At 45.3% G+C, this 24,428-nt stretch overlaps 1 protein-coding gene across 2 annotated transcripts in view; it reads right to left on the bottom strand.

Annotated features, from left to right (window-relative positions):
* The window catches only part of MAP2K1 (mitogen-activated protein kinase kinase 1), a 111,570-nt gene that overhangs the window by 48,027 nt on the left and 39,115 nt on the right, over positions 1-24,428 (bottom strand). For both annotated transcript variants that reach the window (XM_005559865.4, XM_065548096.1), the window contains exons 2-5: positions 12,434-12,644; positions 10,487-10,633; positions 1,546-1,623; positions 494-545 (exon numbers count right to left, since the gene is read on the bottom strand). In XM_005559865.4, coding sequence (XP_005559922.1) covers positions 494-545; positions 1,546-1,623; positions 10,487-10,633; positions 12,434-12,644 — 488 coding nt within the window. The remainder of the gene's footprint in view (positions 1-493; positions 546-1,545; positions 1,624-10,486; positions 10,634-12,433; positions 12,645-24,428) is intronic.

The following is a 24,428-nucleotide window of genomic DNA, read 5'->3' as shown; positions in this document are numbered from 1 at the left end:
GTAGAGACAAGGTTTCACCATGTTGGTCAGGTTGGTTTCGAACTCCTGACCTCATGATTCACCCGCCTGCCTGGGTTTCCCAAAGTGCTGGGATTATAGGTGTGAGCCACTGCACCGAGCAATAAATCAGTTTCTTTTATAGCAAAACTCATATGCAGCTGGCCAGTCCTGACTTTGGGCATATGCACAATCTAGTCCAGTGAAAAGTGACACCGGAGACTGGATAACCAAGTTCTGGCTGAGGCTCTTAGCTGGACTTCCAGGGTGACTATGACTATGTCCATCACAGTTACAGGCAACAGGTGTAGCAAGACCAAAAAGAGGGTAGGAATTGCTGCCCCAGCCACCAAACTAAACAATGACTTTTAATAAAAGATTTAACATGTTATTAAAAGGCTTTTACATGAAAACAAAACGTACAAAAAAGAGGAAGCAACAACCTTTGGATTATATCTAAAATTCAAAGCACAACAACTAGCAAATAACTTCTTACCTCTGTGCATGATCTTGTGCTTCTCCCTCAGATATGTCAGGCCTTTTATTACCTAGAGGAACGGGAATGTAAAAGAAGACAAAATACTGGTGATTAGAAAAATAATCTATTTTAAAATACACTAGGAAAATACTTCATTTATCATCATCACAAATTTGCCCTCCTTTTTTTTTTTTTTTTTTTTTTTTTTTTGAGACAGAGTTTCACTCTTGTTGCCCAGGCTGGAGTGCAATGGTGCAATCTTGGCTTACCACAACCACCCCATCCTGGGTTCAAGCAATTCTCTTGCCTCAGCCTCCTGAGTAGCTCGAATTACAGGCATGCACCACCATGCCTAGCTAATTTTGTATTTTTAGTAGGGATGGGGTTTCTCCATTTTGGTCAGGCTGTTCTCGAACTCCCGACCTCAGATGATCTGCCCGCCTCCACTTCCCAAAGTGCTGGGATTACAGGCACGAGCCACTGCACCCAGCCCCTTATTTTTTATTCTTTTGTTTCATTTTCTTAACCTGCCTTATCAAGCAACCATCTTTTTACATGGTATATAGAGTTGTTTTGTTTTCAGACAGGGTCTCGCTCTGTCACCCAGACTGAAGTGCAATGGCACAATTATGGATTATGGCTCACTGCAGCTGAGTCTCAAGTGATCCTCCCACCTCAGCTTTCCAAGTAGCTGGGACTACACGTGTGCACCACCACGCCCAGCTATTTATTTTTTTGTAGAAGTGAGGTCTCAGGCTGGAGCTGAACTCCTGGGCCTCCCACCTCGGCCTCGCAAAGTGCTGGGATTACAGGTGCAAGCCACTGTGCCTGGCCCCTGGTTTTCAAGACACACAGATTTTAATATAAAGGAAGTCACATTTCTCATTCTAATGCGAGAGAGACAACAGTGTCTATAGACTCCAAACAGGGAAGAGTCTACTGAGAAAATGCCGCTTTTTTAAATAAACTTTCCCTTCATTGACATCCCATCTTCCTTTCTTGTTCATTTCCTACCAACTCATTAACTTATCAATGAGGAACTTAAAAGAAAACCTTCATAACATACTCACAGCAATGCTAACTTTTCCTAAAATTTGTTCAGGAATTCTTCCAGCTTTCTTCAGGACTTGATCCAGAGAACCTCCATCCTAAGAATGAGAATACCAGACCAGTTAGTGACAATGTTTCCAACTATTCTTTCAAGGGATAAGTTTCGGGAAGAAAATGAATGTTTAAACCTCATGAGGAAAGTGAATCTCAGGCAAATCCTCCTAAAAGGTTAAGAGTAAGCACTCATTGGTTTATTGCTGACATCAAATATGGTATGAATGCAAACCACTGTGGGAGGTGTCAAATAACAACTCTAATCCCATGAATATCATTCAATTACTAATTAAGTAGTCACAAAAAGGCCTGATTTGCACTGAAATAACAATATAATATAGTGGTTTGGGGTGCAGGCTCTAGAAGCAAACTATAAATGTGAATTCCAACTCTATTGCTTACTATCTGGGGAACTTGGCTAAGTAACTCAACCTGCAAAATGAGGATAATAATCACTAGGCTATTATAATAATCACAGGGCTATATAAGGATTAAACCAGCTAATAGATATAAAGCACTTAGAACAACATATGGCACATAATAAGTGCTCAACAAATGCTGGCCATTTTATCACTATCATGTATGTCACAAGGTACATTTGGTATTGTGCTAATAAATCATAATTATCAATCCAAAGAAAAATGTCATAGAAAAAGCAATAATTCACTCCACAAATCCTACAAAGTACCACAGACTGTGTTAGCTTCTAGGGGGGTCAGATATATGAAAAACAGCTGGTTTCTGCCCTCAATACATTTACTAACAGGGGAAATATGCAACTTTCAATAAAATATAACTGTGGTATTATTTTATATATATATATATATATATATAAAAATAAAAGTTTTCATCTATGGTTCCTGGTTCATAACTCCCATGTGCCCTTGTTACAGTCTTATTTTTCATTTTTCAAATCTTTTTCTTTTCTTTTCTTTTTTTTTTTTTTTAATAAAGATGAGGTCTCCCTATGTTGCCCAGGCTGGTTTTGAAATCCTGGGCTCAAGCGATCCTCCCACCTCAGCCTCCCAAAGTGCTGGGATTAGAGGTATGCCTTAGTCTTTTGTTGTAACTTTGGGTGTGTGAGGCCTCAGGAATAGGCCTCAGAATCTTTCCTGCCCTCTTTTCACCTGCCCCAAAGCAGGACTCTAATCTACCTCCCACCTTTTTAACTGTGGATCTCAACGCCTTCCCCGAGAGGGTTCTGCCCTATATGCTGGGGGAAGGAATGCTGACCTCATGAAGCTGCCATAAAAACCTAGAACGCGGCAGGGCACGGTGGCTCACGCCTGTGATTTCAGCACTTTGGGAGGCCGAGGCAGTTGGATCACAAAGTCAGGAGATGGAGACCATCCTGGCTAAAATGGTAAAACCCTGTCTCTAATAAAAATACAAAAAATTAGCCGAGCGTGGTGGCGGGCACCTGTAGTCCCAGCTGCTCAGGAGGCTGAGGCAAGAGAAAGGCGTGAACCCAGGAGGCAGAGTTTGCAGTGAGCAGAGATCGCAACATTGCACTCCAGCCTAGGCCACTGCACTCCAGCCTGGGTGACAGAGCGAGACTCCGTCTCAAAAAAAGAAAAAGAAAAAAAAAAAAACAAAAAAAAACCCAGAAGGCTGGGTTCAGGAAAAGTGAACAAATGGAGGTTCCTGGCGGGTGGTGAGCCCAGGGAAGGCATGGAGGCTTCGCACCCCACTCCCATACCTTGTCCCGTGTGTCTCTTCACCTGCATCCTTTACAATGTCCTTTATAATGAACCAGTAAAATTAAGTGTTTCCCTGAGTTCTGTGTGCCCATCCAGCAAATTAATCGAACCCAAAGATAGATAGGATCATGGGAGTCCCAACTTAAATCAGTTGGACGTTTTGGAGGCCCAGACTTGAAATTGGTGGTGGCGGAGTCTTGGGGACTGATCCCTGAATCCATGGGATCTGACATGATCTTCTGGTAGACAGTGTCAGAATTAAACAGGAAGACACCCAGCTGGCGTCAGCTGCTTAGAGTGTAGAGAAAATCCCTCCATACTTTTGGTCACAGAAGTATTCTGTGTTGATTGTTGTGGTGTGACAGTAAAGGAAAAAACACGGTCTGGGAGTTTTTCGCAATATTAACAATGAAACCATAATGGCATAGGAAAGTGATACAGACATGCAGAAGAAGGGAGAAGTAATTCTGACTTCTCTTAAAAGATGGCATTTGAGCTGAATATTACTCAAAGGATGAACATGATTTCTATACCTGGAAAAGAGGAAGAGAAAAGGGAGAGAAGAACAGAGTACTGCAATAAGATCAAAGCGGAGACGCATTAGATCAAAGCAGAGTTGCTGAGTACTCCTGGGATGATGTGGTCATTTCACTGTTGGTGCAAGAAGAGATGTAGTGACAGATCAAGCTGGAAATGGCCAGCTGTGACCAGAACCCCACCTAGGAACTGGGACTTGACTTTATGGAGGCAGAAGTAAAGGAATCCAACCTGAGTGTTTAAAGATAAGAATCATAGCAGCTCAGGGAGACAGACAAGACTCTGGAGGCAGAGAGACTGGTAAGGAGAAGAGATGACACGAATAGGGTGCCGGACAGAGGCAGTGGAAAGAGAGTACAAGAGAGGACACAAGTATGGTATGAAGCCAGGCTCTGCAGGGCTCACACACCAGGGGCTCCCATTAAGGGTTCTACATTTTTTTTTTTTTTTTTTTTTGAGACGGAGTCTCGCTGTGTCGCCCAGGCTGGAGTGCAGTGGCGCGATCTCGGCTCACTGCAAGCTCCGCCTCCCGGGTTTACACCATTCTCCTGCCTCAGCCTCCGAGTAGCTGGGACTACAGGCGCCCGCCACCACGCCCGGCTAGTTTTTTGTATTTTTAGTAGAGATGGGGTTTCACCATGTTAGCCAGGATGGTCTCTATCTCCTGACCTCGTAATCCACCCGCCTCGGCCTCCCAAAGTGCTGGGATTACAGGCTTGAGCCACCGCGCCCAGCCGGGTTCTACATTTTAACCTGCGATCTTGAAGAAATGCCTGGCTAAGAGGATCCTGATATATCAAGGCAGAAATAGGTTAAGTTCCCCTGTGGCTTCAGATGTAGCCAGTTACCACTTGCAACTTAAAATTACCCTCAGAGGCCGGGCGCCGTGGCTCAAGCCTGTAATCCCAGCACTTTGGGAGGCTGAGGCAGGCGGATCATGAGGTCAGGAGATCGAGACCATCCTGACTAACACAGTGAAACCCCATCTCTACTAAAAATACAAAAAATTGGCCGGGCGTGGTGGCGGGCGCCTGTAGTCCCAGCTACTCAGCAGGCTGAGGTAGGAGAACAGCATGAACCTGGGAGGCGGAGCTTGCAGTGAGCAGAGATCGTGCCACTGCACTCCAGCCTGGGCAACAGAGCAAGACTCTGTCTCAAAAAAAAAAAAAAAAATTACCCTCAGAGGTAGACCTAGTTCCTGAAAACTCAAACAATGATGGGATTTTCTAAAGTATCCCATCTATATTGAGCAGTTATCATCATCCTCTATCATTTATCAAATGCCTCTGTAAATGTAAGAACTACTTTTAAAAAATGTAAGAACTACTTTAAAAAAAAAAAACCTATAAGATAAAGATAGAACACACTCTCTGCTTAGGGAGACAGAATATATTCGTGAGAGGTAAGGCACTTTAAATCCTCCTCTGAAACAAGACACGGAACAAACAGTTGAATGAAGAGAACGGTGCTCAGAGGAGGAAGTGATCCTCCTGCCTCAGCCTCCCGTGTAGTTGAGACCACAGGTACATGCCACCCCACCCAGGTATTTTTTATTTTTTTATTTTTGTAGATGGGGAGTCTCACTTTGTTGCCCAGGCTGGTCTCGAACTCATGGGCTCAAGCAATTCTCCTGCCTCAGCCTCCCAAAGTGCTGGGATTACAGGTGTGAGTCACTGTGCCCAGCCAGCACTACCTCTCAACTGACCCCAAATGCAGCCTAGGACAGGGGACAGCCCACGTAACTGTCTTGGTTTACACTTCCCCTGGGGGATGGTAGGAGAAATATCTTTATCAAAAAGGAAAAAATAGACCAGGTGCAGTGGCTCATGCCTGTAATCCCAAATCTTTGGGAGGCCGAGGCAGGAGGATTGCTTGAGGCCAGGAGTTCAAGACCAGCCTGGGCCACATAGTAGTGAGACTCCATCTCTACAAAAAATAAAAATTAGCTTGGCACGGTGATGCACATCATTGTCCTAGCTGCTACTTGGGAGGCTAAGGCAGGGGGATTGCTTGAGCCCAGGAGTTCAAAGTTACAGTGACCTATGATTATGCCACTACACTCCAGCCTGGGCAACAGAGCAAGACCCTATCTCTAAAATTAATTAATAAGTTAATTTTAAAACAAAAAGGAAACATTGGCTCTCTTCCCTTTAACAAACTCCACGAAGCTACAAGCAGAGTATAATGTGAACAATGGAATTACCAAATGTAAGGGGCATAAGCCAGTCAGGCTTCCCCAGGGTTGCCTGCAACTAACCATACAACTTTCTAATTCTAATTCACTGTTGCCAAGTCCTTGCCTTAAGCTGCTGAAATTGTGCTTATTTTTAGAAGCCAATTATTAAGTAAGTCAATGGTGCTTTTGTGAAGGTTTTCTATGGAAGAGACAAATGCTTTACAAAAATAACAGTTCAAAAGCTTTTATTCCCGCAAAAGAACCATCAACTCTGGGTCCCTAGTTCTCCGCTTGCTCAGCTACCACGTGAGCAGGAATCTCCTTCCCCAAAGACAAAAGCATTCCTGTTCTGATCGGGAAGCATTCATTTCCCTCCTTGGGTCTCAACATTCAGACTGGGCAGTACACACAGGGCTCATTTCTAGGGAAGATCAGCCCCCGGCTGAGTGCTTTAGAAGACAGGGCTCAACCAATGCTGATGACACAAATTTACTGCAAAACGCATTCCCAGGGCCAGGCGTGGTGGCTCACATCTCTAATCCCAGCACTTTGAGAGGCCAAGACAGGCGGATTACTTGAGCCCAAGAGTTCAAGACCAGCACGGGCAACATGGTAAAACTCCATTTCTACTAAAAATACAAAAATGAGCCGGGCATGGTGGCATGTGCCTCTAGTCCCAGCTACTCGGGAGGCTGAGGGGGGAAGATCGCTTGGGTCCAGGAGGCAGAGGTTGCAGTGAGCCAAGATCACGCCATTGTACTCCAGCATGGGCGACAGCGGAAGACCCTGCCTCAAAAACAAACAAACAAACAAACAAGCAAACAAAAACCAAAAACAAAACCCCATACATCCCCCAAAATTGATCAGAGCAATGGATATGTGGTAAACCAAATGTATCAAAATATAAGTTGTAGAATCTAGGTGGTGGGTTTACGACTGTACACTTCCTTCAAGTTTTCCTGCATGCTTAAATTTTTTTTTTTTTTTTTTTGAGACAGAGTTTCGCTCGTCACCCAGGCAGGAGTGCAAGACACAATCTCAGCTCACCACAACCTCCGCCTCCCAGGTTCAAGTGATTCTCCTGCCTCAGCCTCCCAAGTAGCTGGGATTACAGGCACGTGCCACCACATCTGGCTAATTTTGTATTTTTAGTAGAGATGGGGTTTCTCCATGTTGGTCAGGGTGGTCTCGAACTCCTGACCTCAGGTGATCTGGCCGTCTCAGCCTCCTAAAGTACTGTGATTACAGGCGTGAGCCACCGCGCCTGGCCATTTTTGTAGTTTTTTAATAGAGATGGGGTTTCACCATATTGGCCAGGCTGGTCTTGAACTCCTGAACTCAGGTGATTCGCCCACCTCAGCCTCCCAAAGCGCTGGGATTACAGGCGTGAGCCACCACGCCCGGCCTGTGAAAATTTTAATAATAAAGTGTTGGGAAAATAATATTCATGACACAAAACTCATGCAAAGACTGTGACAGAGAGGACCAAAGACCTTCAGAAGCTGGGATGTGGCGATCGAACGTGCTCTCTCTACCTGACAACACCTTTGAAATGCTGAAGCTGAGGCAAAGCAGAAGGTCCAAGGGAAGCAAGAGCCCAGTCAGAACTTTCCATCCAGAGGAAGCCAGGGCAGGGCCTTTCCTGCTAGAGGACCTGCTCAGGAACAAGGAAGGGCTGAGAGTGCCCAGAGCTGAAGCAGAAAGCCACTCTGGCTCTCATGGCTGCCTGGTCTTCTGGTCTTCAGGCCACAGCTGCTTCCTACATGGTCCATGTAGACGCTCCGGCATCACCTGAGCCTCTCCACCGCTACTGACTGTTCCAGCTGCCCTCTGGGTCTATGTACACCCAGGGCCAAAAGGTCCTATGGCAAGCTCCAAGGCCTAACCCTCCCCCACCAAGCCCCAAGCCTAACCAGGTCTTCCCCATCCCGGCCACCCTCATTCAGTAACTCAACACATACCAACGAACGGGTGCCAGACACTGTGCTTGGCCCTTGAAACATTTTCTCCTCCCAGTCTCAGGCTCCCCATGGTAACTCGAGATACTTTCTGATTTAGAGACTTGTGCAGGAACATCTCACTATTTCCAGAGAGTCAAATCCATGGGGGGAAAAAACTGACCTGCAGTCACTGGAAATGGGCCAAGAGAATGGGAAACCAACCCCAGTCATTTCCAGTGTCATCTTCTCCTGAAGGAGGAGGAAGGCTTGAAGGAAGTGGAGGACATGGCAAGGGCACAAGAGATGTGATCAACATCTGTTAAGTTCAAAGTGAATAAAGAATTCCAGAATAAGGACGCCACCTAGTATCTCAAAAAAGGTCAATGTAAAGGAAGAAGCCTCCTAGTATCTCAAGAGGTCAATGTAACAAAAATAAAAAGATTGGCGGCTGGGCGCGGTGGCTCAAGCCTGTTATCCCAGCACTTTGGGGGGCCGAGATGGACAGATCACGAGGTCAGGAGATTGAGACCATCCTGACCTCGTGAAACCCCGTCTCTACTAAAAAATACAAAAACCGGAGAGGTGGCGGGTGCCCGTAGTCCCAGCTACACGGGAGGCTGAGGCAGGAGAATGGCGTAAACCCGGGAGGTGGAGCTTGCAGTGAGCTGAGATCTGGCCACTGCACTCCAGCCTAGGCGACAGAGCGAGACTCCATCTCAAAAAAAAAAAAAGAAAGAAAGAAAAATAAAAAGATTGGCTTAGCACAGTGGCTCACGCCTGTAATCCCAGCACTTTGGGAGGCCGAGGTGGGCAGATCATGAGGTCAGGAGTTCAAGACCAGCCTGGCCAACACGGTGAAATCCCGTCTCCACTAACGATAAAAAAAAAAAATTAGGGCCAGGCACAGTGGCTCAATCCTGTAATCCCAGCACTTTGGGAGGCTGAGGCGGGCAGATCATGAGGTCAGAAGATCGAGACCATCCTGGCTAACATGGTTAAACCCCGTCTCTACTAAAAATACAAAAATTAGCCGGGAGTGGTGGTGGGCACCTGTAGTCCCAGCTACTCAGGAGGCTGAGGCAGGAGAATGGTGTGAACCCAGGAGGCAGAGCTTGCAGTGAGTGGAGATCACGCCACTGCACTCCAGCCTGGGCGACAGAGCGAGACTCCGTCTCAAAAAAAAAAAATTAGTGGGGCGTGGTGGTGCACACCTGTAATCCCAGCTACTCTGGAGGCTGAGGCAGGAGAATCTCTTGAATCTGGGAGGCGGAAATTGCAGTGAGCCGACATCGTGCCACTGCACTCCAGCCTGGGCAACAGGACCGAGACTCAGTCCCAAAAAAAAAAGGGGGGAGGGACCCTTCATCACCCTGAAAAATAAAAATAAATAAAATTAAAAAAAAAAAGAACACAAGAAACCCAAGGGATAAGAAACAGCTCCCTGAGGGGAAGCCAGGACCCAAGTAGAAAATAATCAGCAGCCCAGGCCAAGGACTAGAACCAAGCCAGAAATGTTCATATGCTTCCCACAGAGAATGCTTTGCTCTCATTGAGGACATTGAGGAAAGAGGGAACAAGCACTTTCTCTAACCTTTAGATGTGCAGAAGATGTTTTTAGGATTTAGGTTCCATATGGCACCCACAAATGTCGGCAGATGCCTATAACAGTGGATGCAGCACTTCGTGATCATTACAACGAAGAGAGGTTCAAAATAATGGAGACACAAGTAGAGAATCCTCCCAGGAGAGTTATTCTAAAGTTCACTAAGGCTGCATACCAGGACCCCTATTCTAGAGGTCAGGACAGGTCTAAAGTATCAGGAAGAAAATGGGGTAGGAGCTGAGAGACACAATACTGGACTGAAAGCATGAGAGCCACTAAGTGTGCAGACTCACGTCAGCCCTCATCTCTAGGCCATCAGCCCAGGGAGAATAAAGCAAAGATCAACACTTGAAGAATTCCCTAAGTTGCACAATGTGTTGGAAGACTTACATCTGAAGAAAAGGAGGGACTCCAAGCACATAGTGGTAAAATGACTGGCAGCTAACACGCATATAATTAATTAGCCTATGAATGCCCTCTCTCTCCACTGCCCTCTCCTTCCACTAATGTGCATCATGCAGAAACCCAGAGAAACTCTAGAGGCTGCCCTTACAGTAAATTATATCATCTTCATAATCCCAGAGCCTTGCACCTAGCATACAGTATTGTACACAAGAAATGGATTTAAACTGTTATTTACCAGATTTTACTTACATCACATCTTAGGGTCATCTGAATAAAAAAAAAAAAAAAAAAACCTACGAGAGGTGCTCTAGGTACACCCACCAGGAATACTGCCACTTCTTTGAAGAGAGGCAAGGACCTAGAAAGGAGGTCTGACATCTTGTGAATATCCCAAGCTCTACGGTCAGACTTCCCAGATGCCTCAGATAGTGATGTGGATCCCAGGAGCAGCAGGGAGGCAGCTGGTCACCTCCCAGACCAAAGATTAGGCCAGAGCCATCCAACTCTTAAGGCCATTGCTCCAGAGGCTGAGAGGGTGTCACATACCATGTGCTCCATGCAGATACTGATCTCGCCATCACTGTAGAATGCACCATAGAAGCCCACGATGTATGGAGAGTTGCACTCATGCAGCACCTGCAGTTCCCTTATGATCTGGTTCCGGATTGCGGGTTTGATCTCCAGATGAATTAGCTGGAGAAAGGCAGAAGAAAGAGAGGTTTTATGAAAGAAAGAGGGAGGAAGGGACGAAAGATGTAGTCTTGTTAAATGTTTAAGCTCTTAAAGGTAGAGACAGGAGAAACAGGTTAAGTTGTAACAAGTTTCTGCTCAATCAAGAACTGAGTGTCACTGTACTAAGGCAGGCATTGGCACTGGGGGCTGTCCCAGCTGTGCCTCGGCTCCTAGGAGCCTAGACAGGAACGAAGTTAAGGGAAGGCTCACTCTGAGAGAGGCTTTGGAGCTCAGATAAGAAGAGAAATTGGCCAGGCGCAGTGGCTCAAGCCTGTAATCCCAGCACTTTGGGAGGCCGAGGCGGGTGGGTCACGAGGTCAGGAGATTGAGACCATCCTGGCTAACACGGTGAAACCCTGTCTACTAAAAAATACAAAAAACTAGCCGGGCGAGGTGGCGGGCGCCTGTAATCCCAGCTACTCGGGAGGCTGAGGCAGGAGAATGGCATAAACCCAGGAGGCGGAGCTTGCAGTGAGCTGAGATCCGGCCACTGCACTCCAGCCTGGGCGACAGAGTGAGACTCCGTCTCAAAAAAAAAAAAGAAGAGAAATTGACCTTGAGGATTTGGTTCACACTCAAGAGTTGTGAAAGTAGAAGGGTATGAGGGACTCAGGTATGCTAACCTAGGCTGCCCAAGAGATTCTTCCTTGAGCTCAGCAGACTGATGTGGTTGAGACTGAGCCAAAGTCTAAGGTGCTACCTTATGTCACCCTAACATTTTCCCTTGTTCCAGCTGGGGAGACAAGTGACAGTCACATTAAATAGCTACGCAGTAAGGCTGAACTTCTAAAAAATCCCACAGACAGCGAGTGTCAGAGAACATGGACGCAGTGGTTACCAGTGTGGGCTGGGGCACCTGGTATAAGCTAGACAAGAGGTGGACCTAGAAGATGGGTATTGTTTGAAAAGACAGAAGGAAAAGCACACACAAAAAAATTATGGGCACGGGAGTGAACACAATGTGCAAAAAAACATTGAAGAGCCCAACCTCTCTGGAGCAAAAGGGGCTATATTCCAAAAGAGGACCAAGGGTAGACAGGAAAGGGAAGTCCAGCTCTACAAGTACATCCTATGATGGCGAGTTCAGATGCTGTAATGCAGGAAGATAAAGGGGATTCACTGGCAGGGCTGGAGCACAAGTGGGAAACAACTTGAAATCCTTGTTTTGTGCATCACTGGGGCTAGGCGAATGAAAGCAGCTTCTCCAGCACCTGATAAGCAATAAACAGGTACCTTGGCATTCCTTCCACAGCACACAGAAGGTTAAAGAAGAGTCATTATTTTCCAGATGGGATGGGGATTAACACACTAACACAGTCATTAGTGTGTTTATCCATAATCTGATAAATAACATGCATTCAAAATTCAAACAGCACGGCCAGGCACGGTGGCTCACGCCTGTAATCCCAGCACTTTGTGGCGCTGAAGCGAGCGGATCACCTGAGGTCAGGAGTTCAAGACCAGCCTGACCAACATGGAGAAACCCTGTCTACTAAAAACACAAAAAATTAGCCAGGCATGGTGGCGCATGCCTGTAATCCCAGCTACTCAGGAGGCTGAGGCAGGAGAATCGTTTGAACCCAGGAGATGGAGGTTGCACACCAGCCTGGGCAACAAGAGCGAAACTCTAAAAAAAAAATAAAAAAATTCAAACAGCACAAAAAGGTATTGAGTAAAGTCAGTCTTCCTTCTACCCTGGTCCCCAGGCTTCTAGGTACCCTGAGAGATAATTCAATTACCTGTTAATCAAGGCAAACTCACCTTTCTGGCCATGACCAGGCCAGAAGGCTTGTGGGAGACCTTGAACACCACACCGCCATTGCCGGCCCCCAGCTCACTGATCTTCTCAAAGTCGTCATCCTTCAGTTCTCCCACCTTCTGCTTCTGGGTGAGAAAGGCCTCAAGGCGCTTTCGCTGCTGCTCATCAAGCTCTAGCTCCTCCAGCTTCTTCTGCAAGGCCTCCAAGTTGGTCCTGTTCCAAAGCAGGGAGCACAAGTCAATACTGTCACCAGAGAAGTCAACCCAAAGAAGTACTCCTATCATGGAAAGCTCCAGCTCTGGGGCCAGACAGAGAATCAAAGAGTGAGGCTAGAGAATAGGCCCCCTCCCACTGTGGCTCTGCCCACTTCACTCCAGCCACCCCAGATGACTATCACCAACATGCTTTACCTCTCAGGGCTTCAATTTCCTTATTTATAAAATGAAAAAATTAGGTCTTTCTCACTATGTTGTAAGTCAATGAGAGGAACCAAAGAACCTACTAAAATTCAGAATGAGCCACCTTAATTCGCTTTAAAACTCCAGTTTAAAAAGCCCCACTACTGTTGGTTTTACTGTTTTTACCATACACAAAATAAAATTCCCTAAATTCACTAAAATGAAATCAAACCAACTTTAAACTGAATCACAACAGTAGAAATCCTCATTTTCAATGTAATCAGGTCCAGGTTATATTGGACCAGGTTAATCAAAAAAATCACAGCAAAAAATCATAAAAAGTATATATCTAAAGTTATTATTTTTGCATAATGTATATAAATATGCATTCATTCGCCCATTCTTTAACATAGGGCAAGACTCTGAATAAGGGTCCAAAGAGGACCCACCGGTTAAGAGGTCCACATCATCCTCTTACATGGACCAGAATATAATACATTGTTGACAATTTCCTATTCCTGATTCATTAAAGCTGGTTAACGTTAAAATTTTAGAGTTTTATGATTTCCCACAATCTTAATGTTCATCTAGTTTGACAGTAATGTGTTTTAGTGACTTGGACTTATGAGTCTTTCCACAGCTTTTAACTAGTGTTGATGGGGGGGTGGGGAGTCACTTCATTTGAAGTTATATTTCGTCAGTTTATCTGATACCTAAATATATTACTTAACTACAATACCAGCTACAGCTGAACAAATGGGTTTGGGAACAAGCTGGCTCTTGGTAAGCACATAATTCAGCCAGTGGGTGCTGAAGCGGGTGGGTATGGCAGAGAGCAGCCTCCTGCAGTGCATGCTGTGGGCATTGCTCAGAGTGTTTCATCCAGGGAACTGAAAAGTGTTCATCACTCCTGTGAGCTGGTTAACAGGAAGGTGGTAAGAGAGTTTCCACTGTGTTTCACTGGATTTCATTGGGTTTCAAATTGAAGTCCTGGGAGGTGAAGCGTGTCAGTGACAATCGTGTGGGGTGGCTGGAGTGACAGAGCTGACAAGACAGGCCTTCGTTATACATCATCATGTTGGTGTTTCTGTCAACACACACACCCCAGTTCTGAGCTTAAAAGATAGAGCAAGCATAACCTGCTCTTCCTTCACACCCTCTATCCCAAACCTCTAGAAGACAGGGAAACGAAGACTCACCTCTCCACGTATGAGGAGATCTGACACTGCCTTACAAATAACATCATGCATGGGACCAAAGAAGATGCAAGGCCAAGGCTGCTGATTTTCCTCACTGATTTTCCCCCTACCCCACCCACTGCACACATCAAAGAAAGGCCATGCAAGCACACAGTAGGAAGGCGGCTGTCTGCAGGCCAGGAAGAAGGCTCTTGCCAGAACCCAACCATGCTGGCACCCTGCCCTTAGACTTTCAGCCTCCAGAACAGTGGGGAAACAAACTATTGTTGTTTAAGCTACCTGGTCTATGATATTTTATAACAGCAGTCCAAGCAAACTGAGACAGCTACTCAATATTTTCATCCAAGGTTCAGCTATGTCTTGCAGTGTCCCCAGTCCCTAGGGTGTGGGAACCCAGAACATGTGTGGCTGGGGGTGCACAGTGCACACTCTCTGGTTTCCTTTCTCCCAGGTCTCCCCACAAAGGAGCTTACTGAGGACCACATTTAGAAACACATGTCAAATGTAGATGGACCCCACAGCTAAAACCTGAATGAGGTTACAGCTGCCTGACGGGCTCAGCAGGCCAGCTAGAGATGCAAATTCCAAAAGCTGTCAAAACACACACACACAAAGTGCATGATGGGGGAAGGGAAGGACGGCTGCATGGAAGAAAAACTGCTTTCCTCACAACACTGTAACTCTCCTCAGTGCTTTACATTTATTAAGTCATTTAACCCACAACCCCGATTGGAACAGATGAGCAAACTCAAGCACAGACAGGTGAACTAAGATGTCAAAGGTCAAATAGCTGCCAAGTGGCACAGCCAGGTTTCAAATTCAGGCAGAGAGAACAAATGTCTCACCTTAACCATGATGCTATATTATCTTCAAAAAGCTCAATACTTTCCAGGGAGGCACCTGACAACCATGGGTAAGATCCCAGTGTGAGGCATTTAACACACCAGGACTCAATCATACATAAGGATGGTGTGCCCTACACAAAGAGGCCTTTGCACCAGAGACAATCCTGTCTCCTTTGCACATCAATCTGATGATGGATCTACTGGAGCAGATTGGAGCAGATTAACACTGCCTTGCAGCTAATACTTGCCACAGAAATTCAACCAATTTGCAAAGGAAAAGGGATTGCTGACTCTGTTCACTTTCCTGGCTCTCTGAAATAAGTAATTCTTACACCTTCTGGAGGAAAACCTAAGTCTGGGCTTTGTGCTACCTTTCTCCCTCCTCTACCTCCTATATCTTGCCATTTAACAACCCACCCCACCAGCTAAGGAACTGGCTTCTGACCTGTACTTTCAGAAGGTGGCCAGGGAGAGAAATGACAAAGACTGTAGGCTGGGGTGGCAAAGACTTTCCTAATGGCAGGTGTGTATGGGTGAGGACTGGAGATGGAATAGTGTTGACAAAATAACAAATCACTAGTATTCAAGAGTCCTGGATTCTTATCCCAAATTGTTCATCAACTAGCTGTGTGACCATGGACAAATCACTTAACCATGCCACATTTCAGATTTCTCTTCTATACATCATGGAATACTATGCAGCCATAAAAAGGAACAAGATTATGTCCTTTGCAGGAACATGGATGGAGCTGGAGGTCATTATTCTTAGCAAACTGACGCAAAAACAGAAAACCAAATACTGCATATTCTCACTTGTAAGTGGGAACTGAATGATGAGAACACATGGACACACGAAAGGGAACAACACACACTGGGGCCTGTCGGTTGGAGGAGAGAGAGAGCATCAGGAAGAATAGCTAATAGATGCTGGGCTTAATACCTAGGTGATGGGATGATCTATGCAGAAAACTACCATGGCACAGGTCTACCTATGTTCACAAATCTGCACATTCTGCACATGTGCCCCTGAACTTAAAAATAAAACCAACAAAAAAATAAGGATTTCTCTTCTGTAAAATAGGAGTAACAATTCCATGCTTATTTCATTCATTGGGGTGGGTCAAAATAGAAACTAATGGAAGAAGCATGAAATTTTTGACACATTTATACATTAACATAGAGGGGAAGGGAGGGGAAGTGGAGAAAGGGGAGGAGAGGCCAAGGCAGCAACGGCAGGATCCAGAAACTACGTGCCTTTCCTTTAATTATTCTTAAAATACTCAGGGGTTTTTTTGTTGTTGTTGTTTTGTTTTTTTTAAGAGAATGAAAAATGAAACATTTTATCTGAAGGTGAAATAAAGATTCAGTACTCATTAAAAAGGTATCAATCAATAATGTAACAGTATTCAGTATTTCTTCCTCTTGCAGAGGGAGATATTCAACAAGGCTAATTTCTGCCTTTCCAAGGTGAAATGTTTTAAGCAAAGGATATAAGAGCGAGGGCCCTCACCCAACAACTGTATCACCAATCTCTAAAACTCAGAGGGCATGAACCTGTCTCTGTCTCCCTTCACAATCTTTAGTTTTAACTGAAATCAGCAAAACTGACACTGGGGATTTAAAAACAAAACAAAACAAAACTGGAGCTCCAGCACAATAAATCTGACACACACAGCCCTCTCTCCAGGGACCAGCTGTGATCGGCTCCACCCTCCATCACAATCACCATGGCAGAGATAAAACCACACACTGTAACGTGAATTCTGCATCATGGCTAACGGTAAATACAAGTTCATCAAGATAAAAGAAGATTATAGGTTTGAATGGGAATGCAGAGAAAAACAAAGGTTGTCATTTGCTTTCTGAAAACACCAGGGAGGCGCAATGAAATGGGTGGGAAAGGATAATCCTATGGGCAAGAACATGTCCTTCCTCTCATCTCACCCATCTGCTAAGTCTAATTACACTGTTGCAACTGGAACCTTTCATTTGTGGCTCAGTGGTTTAAATCAAGCAACAGCATAAAATGTATCCCAGGGAGGGACCTTGAAGACCACCTTATCCAACCCTCATTTTACAGATGAGAAAACTGAGGCCCAAAGGGACAAGTTCAAATAGTTCACTGGTGGCAGGTCTCCTAACTCCTAGGAGAGAGCTCCTTTCAAGGCCCCACACTGCCCTTTTCAACCCTGACGGTCACTGAATTTAGAGGCTGGCCTAAGGAATGATGGAAGGAGGTAGGGGGGTGATGTCCAGAAAAAGAAATGGGATCTCCAAACTGCCACACACCAAACAGAAATAGGCCACAATCGCATGCCTCCCAACCTGAGCCTTGCTCTAGCCTCAATGGCAGGCCTGGCCTCTGCCAGGAGGGTACATTAAAGGAAGGAAAGAAGATGACAACCAATCACTGTAGGAAGGAGAGGAAGGGTCCCCGTGCAGTTGGGTGTTCTTACCAGAGAGCCCAGGGAGTTGTAAAGTTCTCCTTCCCCTGTGGCATCTGGCAAGCAGGAATGCTACTAGGGCAGGAAACAAGTCAAGTAGCAGGGAAAGAGGGAAGGAGAGGCAGAAGAGACAGACCCAAGATAAGAGAGACCAGCACCTAGAGATAAAGGCTGCATACAATCCCTTGATCCATGCCTTCTAACCCTACTTACCCATCTGTGAGATCTTGGGTAAGTTACCTTCCTTTCTGGTCCTCAGTTCCATACACATAAGAAAAGTATACAGGAAGGAGGAGAGGAGGTTAGGGAAAAATTGTCTATCTCTGAGGTCCAAGTCTGTCAATGTGACAGTAATCTGAGGAGGTACAGAATAAGAATGGGGGCTTGTTCAAGTTGAGGGGCTGAGGAGCTTCAATGGACAGGGCCAATGTGAGAACAAAGAGAACTGGCACCATAGGTCTCTGTAAGGTCAAACCATGGATGGCTGAGGATTGAGGGTTAGGCGTCTAGGGAGTAGTAAGACAGGAAAGGAAAATGGACCTGAAAGAGGAAGGCAGAGGGTGCCAAAAGCACAGCTTACCAACTTCCAGATTCCATGCCAGGCTAGCCCATCTGTGTTGGGCAGTGCAGATGCACTGGCAAGGGATAGCCCCAGACAACATCTTGGGGAAGGCGTTCTATATCCTCCCATACCTCAATCCTGCAGGTTACTCTAGGAGAGGCTCTTCAACTACCTAGGAAATCAAATTCTAGGATTGTGTATATGTGCTCTGTGAAAGAAACCAGGCACAAAAAGAGTATGTACTATGTGATCTGGTTTGGCTCTATGTCCCCACCCAAATCTCATTTCAAATTGTAATCCCCATGTGTTGAGAGAGGGAGGTGATTGAGTCATGGGGGCAGTTTCCCCCACATTGTTGTCATGATAGTGAGTGAATTCTCACGAGAGCTGATGGTTTTATAAGTGTCTGGCATTTCCCCTACTGGCACTTCTCTCTCCTGCCACCATGTGAAGAAGGTCCTTGCTTCCCCTTTGCCTTATGTCATGACTGTACATTTACTGAGGCCTCCCCAGTCATACAGAACTGTGATTCAATTAAACCTCTTTCCTTTATAAGTCACCAAGACTTGGGCAGTTCTTTATAAACCAGTGTGAAAACAGACTAATACACTATGTCATTCCATCTATAGAAAATTCAAAGCCAGGCATGCTGGCTCACACCTGTAATCCTAGCACTTTGGGAGGCTGAGGCAGGAGGATCACTTAAGCGCAGTCGTTTGAGACCAGCCTGGCCAACATGGTGAAACCCCACCTCTACCAAAAATATAAAAATTAGCCAGGCGTGGTGGCATGTGCTTGTAATCACAGCTACTCGGGAGGCTGAGGTAAGAGAACTGCCAGAGCCTGGGAGGTGGAGGTCACAGTAAGCCAAGATCATGTCACTTGCACTCCAGCCTGGGCGACAGTGAGACGCTGTCTCAAAAAAAAAGAAAAGAAAAGAAAAAAAAAGAAAAAAGAAAATTCAAAAAAGGGCAACAGTAATCTTTGCAATTATAAATTAGGAAAGTGATTACCCTTCGGGGGAAGTAACTAAGAGGGGGTGTGCAACGGTTAATTTTATGTGTCAACTTGGCTGGGCCATGGTGTTTCTGTGAAAATGTTTTTGGTTTTTGTGGGAGTTTTTTGGATGAGATTAACATTTAAACTGGTAAACTTGGATTAAAGTGAATTACCCTCCATAACATGAAGGGGCCTCAGCCAATCAGTTGAAAACCTTAAGAGAACAAAGACTGACCTGCCCAAAAGAAGGAATTCTGCTGGTAGCCTGTCTCTGGACTTGAACTGCATGCAACCCTACCCTGGGTCTCCAGCTTGCTGGCTTGCCCCTGCAGATTTTAGGCTTACCAGACCTCTACAATCACATAAGCCAATTCCCTAAAATAAACATCGATAACCCTCTCTCTCTCTCTCTCACACACACACACACACACACACACACAACTGCTGTTGGTTCTGTTTCTCTGGTGAACCCTAATACAGGGAAGCAGGGGAATTCCTGGGTGCTAGTAATGCCCTGTTCTTGATCTGAAGGCTGGTTATGTGGTATGTTTGGTTTCTGAGAATTCATCAACTATGCATTTATGATACATAAAAATGTACCTTGACCTGAACCTGGGAGTCAGGCTATCTGGGTATGAATCCCTATTTGGCCACTGAATAGCCATGTCAAGTTGGAGAGGTTTCTTTTTTTTTTTTTTTTTTTTTTTTGAGACAGAGTCTTGCCTTGTTGCCCAGGCTGGAGTGCAATGGCGCAATCTCGGTTCACTGCAGCCTTCACTTCCCGGGTTCAAACGATTCTCCTGCCTCAGCCTCCCAAGTAGCTGGGTTTATGGGCACCTGCCACGATGCCTGGTTAACTTTTGTATTTTTAGTAGAGACAGGATTTCACTACGTTGGCCAGGCTGGTTTCAAACTCCTGACTTTGTGATGTGCCAGCCTCAGCCTCCCAAAGTGCTGGGATTACAGGGGTAAGCCACCACGCCTGGCCAGAGAGGTTTCTTAAAAGCCTTAAGCTTCAGGTTTTTCATCAGTTAAATGGGGCTAACAGTAAATACATCATGGGGTTGTCAGGAGACTAAAGGAGCTCACCCACACTCATCTAGCTCACAGTAGGTGCTCAATGAATACTATCAAATGTTATTTTTTTATTTTTATTTTTTGGAGATGGAGTCTTGCTCTGTCACCCAGGCTGGAGTGCAGTGGCATTATCTCGGCTCACTGCAAGCTCCACCTCCCGGGTTCACGCCATTCTCCTGCCTCAGCCTCCCGAGTAGCTGGGACCACAGATGCCTGTCACCACACCTGGCTAATTTTTTGTATTTTTAGTAAAGATGGGGTTTCACTGCGTTGGCCAGGATGGCCTCGATCTTCTGATCTCATGATCCGCCTGCCTTGGCCTCCCAAAGTGCTGGGATTACAGGCGTGAGCCACGGCGCCTGGCCCAAATGTTATTCTTTTTAACCAATTAGATTACAACAGCAAAACAATATTAAATATGCATTTAGCATTTAGATGATTCCAACTTTTAAGAAAAATTTCACTTTCATTTAATTTCTACAACCACTTTTTACTTATTATCACATTTTGACTTAAATTGCCCTTAGCTGTATATACTCCTTTCGTTACTTCACTGAGGGCCTTCTAGTGCTGGAACTTATGCATTCTCAAAGACCTGGGAAGACAAAACAAACAATTTATTCTCAAAGGAAAAACAAGATGAGATAATCATCAATAGGGTTTATATGCAGGCAAGAAGTAACGACCAGGGCTTCAAACCATGTAACATGGGAAGCTAACCACTATGCTTGCAAAAAAGCACAGCCCTGGTATTTAGCTGTAGAGTTCTATCCTTGTAACACTACAGAAGGATATGTTAGGATTACAGAATTTTAGCACTGGACAAAACTTTAAAGACCACCTACTTTAACTGCCCTATTTCAACTGTAAGAAAAACTACAGAGAAGTGACTTGTACAAGTTCACAGAGTAAGTGCCTATTAGAGTTGAACCCAGGTCTTCTGACTCCTAATGGCTTCACACCTATTTCGCAGACACAGAGTAGCCACAAGCATGTTTTTCTTCTTTCTAGTAGTTTCACCACAATGTGAAAGACCAGCTCTGCCCGGAGCGTGCCAATGTCCTTTCCCACACTTCTTAGATGCTTTCCTCTTCCTGAACCCCAGAAGAGAAGGGCACCTGAGCAGGAAATCTCAGGTGACTTAGTTTGCCAGTGCCTACTCTACTGAAGAACTGGGTTTTCATTCTTGAGAAGAAACTCATGGAAGGGTGTATTTCCTATCACAGGTACACATGCTAATTTTTTTTGTTGAATTTTCTTGGTGCGACTTATGCCAAGTAATTATAAAGATTTTTTTTTTGTCTTCTTGATGAATATCTCATGAAGGCTATGAAGTCAGAAAAGGAAAGTCCTGGGTGTGAAATCTTTTTCTACCTCATTTATTTTTTATTTTTTGTAGCCACAGTGTCTATTTTCCTATTTTAAGATCACTGGGCTGCTCTGCCTATGGAGTAGCCACTCTTTTATCCCTTTGCTTTAATAAACTTGCTTTCACTTAAAACAAACAACCAACCAAAAACAAACAAACAAACAAACACTGAAGTATTCCCAGGCCCTGTCTAAAACCTAAGAGTTGATGTATTGGCAGGAAGAGCTGAACGTTCAAGACGGTTTTGTGGTGCCTTTTTTTCTAATCTCCTTTTGTACATGTAATACTGAGCAAACAAAACACTGCTCTCGGTTTAACAAGAAAGGAGGAAGAAAGACCCTAACTTCTGAGAGAAAAGTCTTTCCCCTCTATGTGGAAGGCCCTGACTGAAATGTGGATCCAAGACTGGTAGCCAAAGTGTTGTCTCTTAGTTGTTGCACTTACTTTGGGATTCCCCTCTTTTCTTCCCCCCAGCAAGGTGTGCCTTTCCTTCTGGAATGGTAAGTGAACACAATAATAGTACCTGTTTACACTGTGAAGTGGGATATTGTCTCACAAAACACACCAGTGACTGTCTCACTGTCGAACTAATGCCTTGTGAATGTATGATCTATGGAAATACCCTTGTAGTTGTACCTGCTGATGCTATCTGTCTGTTGGAAAATAAATTCTGAACGTCCCCGGCCCTGTCTCCCGCCATACCCCACTAAAAAAAAAGACCAGCTCTGTCCTGGCCCAGCAGCAGCTGATTTCCTGCATATGTCACTGGCCCTGGAAGTGGGTCTGGAAACTTCTTTCGGGAACAATGACTATGAGACTTTTCTCACCTACACATCTGTCAGCAAGCAAAGAAGAGTAGGCGGCCAAGATGTGATATGCACAAGCAGCTAGCATCAAGGAAAAGGTAAAAAAAAAAAAAAAAAAAAAAAAAATCTGCTAAATTGAGTGAAGCACATTAGGAACCATGCAAAAGAATGACTGTATTGAAGCACAGCTTCCCCTAGTTGATGAAGAATCTAAGCCTAAAGCTGGGCTCAACACTAACAAAAAGCAAAAGTCTACTACTGCTGAAGGAGGTACAGAAAACTTTCTCCTGCCCAAGACCTGCCGCAGATACTCAAAGTCTGGCTGCCATACAGAGGAAGGGAAAGAATGCTGGGAAAACCCCAAACCCAAGATCTATACTCACAGGGTCTGCTAAAGATGGAGACTGGAGGCTGGGCACAGTGGCTCACGCCTGTAATCCCAGCACTTTGGGAGGCCAAGGCGGGCACATCACCTAAGGTTGGGAGTTTGAGAACAGACTGAGCAACATGGAGAAACCCCGTCTCCACTAAAAATACAAAATTAGCCAGGCTTGGTGGCACATTCTGTAATCCCAGCTACTTGGGAGGCTGAGGAGAGAGAATGGCTTGAACTCAGGAGGCAGAGGTTGTAGCGAGCTGAGACTGCACCACTGTACTCCAGCCTCAGCAACAAAAGCGAAATTCCGTCTCAAAAAAAAAAAAAAAAAAGATTGAGACTGGATCAAGACAATGAGAACCTCCCTACCTTGACTTCAAGCTAGGAACCACTGAAAAGCAATTGCAGCTTATCCCTGGGAGAGAGGCAAGAGTGTAGAGAAAAAGTCCCTTTGTGGCAAAGGATTAAGGGACAGTTCAGAGCTGAAGAAGCAGTAGGAAGACTGAGAAAAAAATAAACCTATACAACTCAGGCTCCCCACTAAGTGCAAGATAAAAACCCATTACTGGAGAAATTTGAAGCATGTGGTGCATTTAAGTTAACAATATCAAAAAGAAAGCCCAAAGCCAGCTCAACTCTGGCTAACAGCCTAACACAAACTAACAGCATGAAACAAAAGCATGCCCATGTCTGAGGATAAAGACAATTTACCTAATTCTCTGTTCCACTACATAATATCCAATATTCAATCAAAAATTACAAGACACAGGCTGGACATGGTGGCTCATGCTTGTAATCTCAGCACTTTGGGAGGCCGAGGCAGGCAGATCACTTGAGGTAAGGAATTCGAGATCAGCCTGACCAACATGGCGAAATCCCACCTCTACTGAAAGTATAAAAATATAAAAACATGCCTGTAATCTCAGCTACTTAGGAGGCTGAGACAGAAGAGTCACTTGAACCCAGGATGCGGAGGTTGCAGTGAGCCAAGATAGTACCATCCAGCCGGGGCAACAAAAGAAAAACTCCGTCTCAAAAAAAAAAAAAAAAAATGTACAAGATATGGCTGGGTGAGGTGGCTCACATCTGTAATCTCAGCACTTTGGGAGGCCAAGGCAGGCAGATGACCTGAGGTCAGGAGTTCCAGACCAGGCTGGTTAACATGGTGAAACCTCATCTCTACTAAAAATACAAAATTAGCCAAGCATGGTGGTGCATGCCTGCAATCCCAGCTACTCGGGAGGCTGAGGCAGGAGAAACACTTGAACCTGGGAGGCGGAGGTTGCAGTGAGCTGAGATTGCGGCATTGCACTCCAGCCTGGGCAACAAGAGCAAAACTCCATCTCAAAAAAAAAAAATTAGCCTGGCATGGTGGCAGGCACCTGTAATCCCAGCTACTCGGGAGGCTAAGGCAGAAGAATTGGTTGATACCGGGAAGGAGGTTGCAGTGAGCCGAGATTGAGCCACTGTACTCTAGCCTAGGTGAAAACAGCGAGACTGCTTCAAAAAAAAAAAAAAAAAAGCCGGGCACAGTGGCTCACGCCTATAATCCCAGCACTCTGGTAGGACGAGACCAGCAGATCACGAGGTCAGGAGATCGAGACCATCCTGGCTAATATGGTGAAATCCTGTCTCTACTAAAAATACAAAAAAATTAGCTGGGCGTGGTGGTGGGCACCTGTAGTCCCAGCTACTGGGGAGGCTGAGGCAGGAGAATGGCGTGAACCTGGGAGGCGAAGCTTGCAGTGAGCCTAGATCGCACCACCACACTCCAGCCTGGGTGACAGAGCAAGACTCTGTCTGAAAAAAAAGGAAAGAAAAACACAAAAACCAAGAACGGTTGGGAGGTGGGATGGGGGGAAACAACCTTATCAATAGATAAGCAATAAACCAACCAGACTCAGACCACCCAGATGTTGGAA

Source organism: Macaca fascicularis, chromosome 7 (genome assembly GCF_037993035.2).
Source record: "Macaca fascicularis isolate 582-1 chromosome 7, T2T-MFA8v1.1".
Taxonomy (NCBI): Eukaryota; Metazoa; Chordata; class Mammalia; order Primates; family Cercopithecidae; genus Macaca; species Macaca fascicularis.
This window is presented reverse-complemented; position numbering and strand designations above follow the sequence as displayed.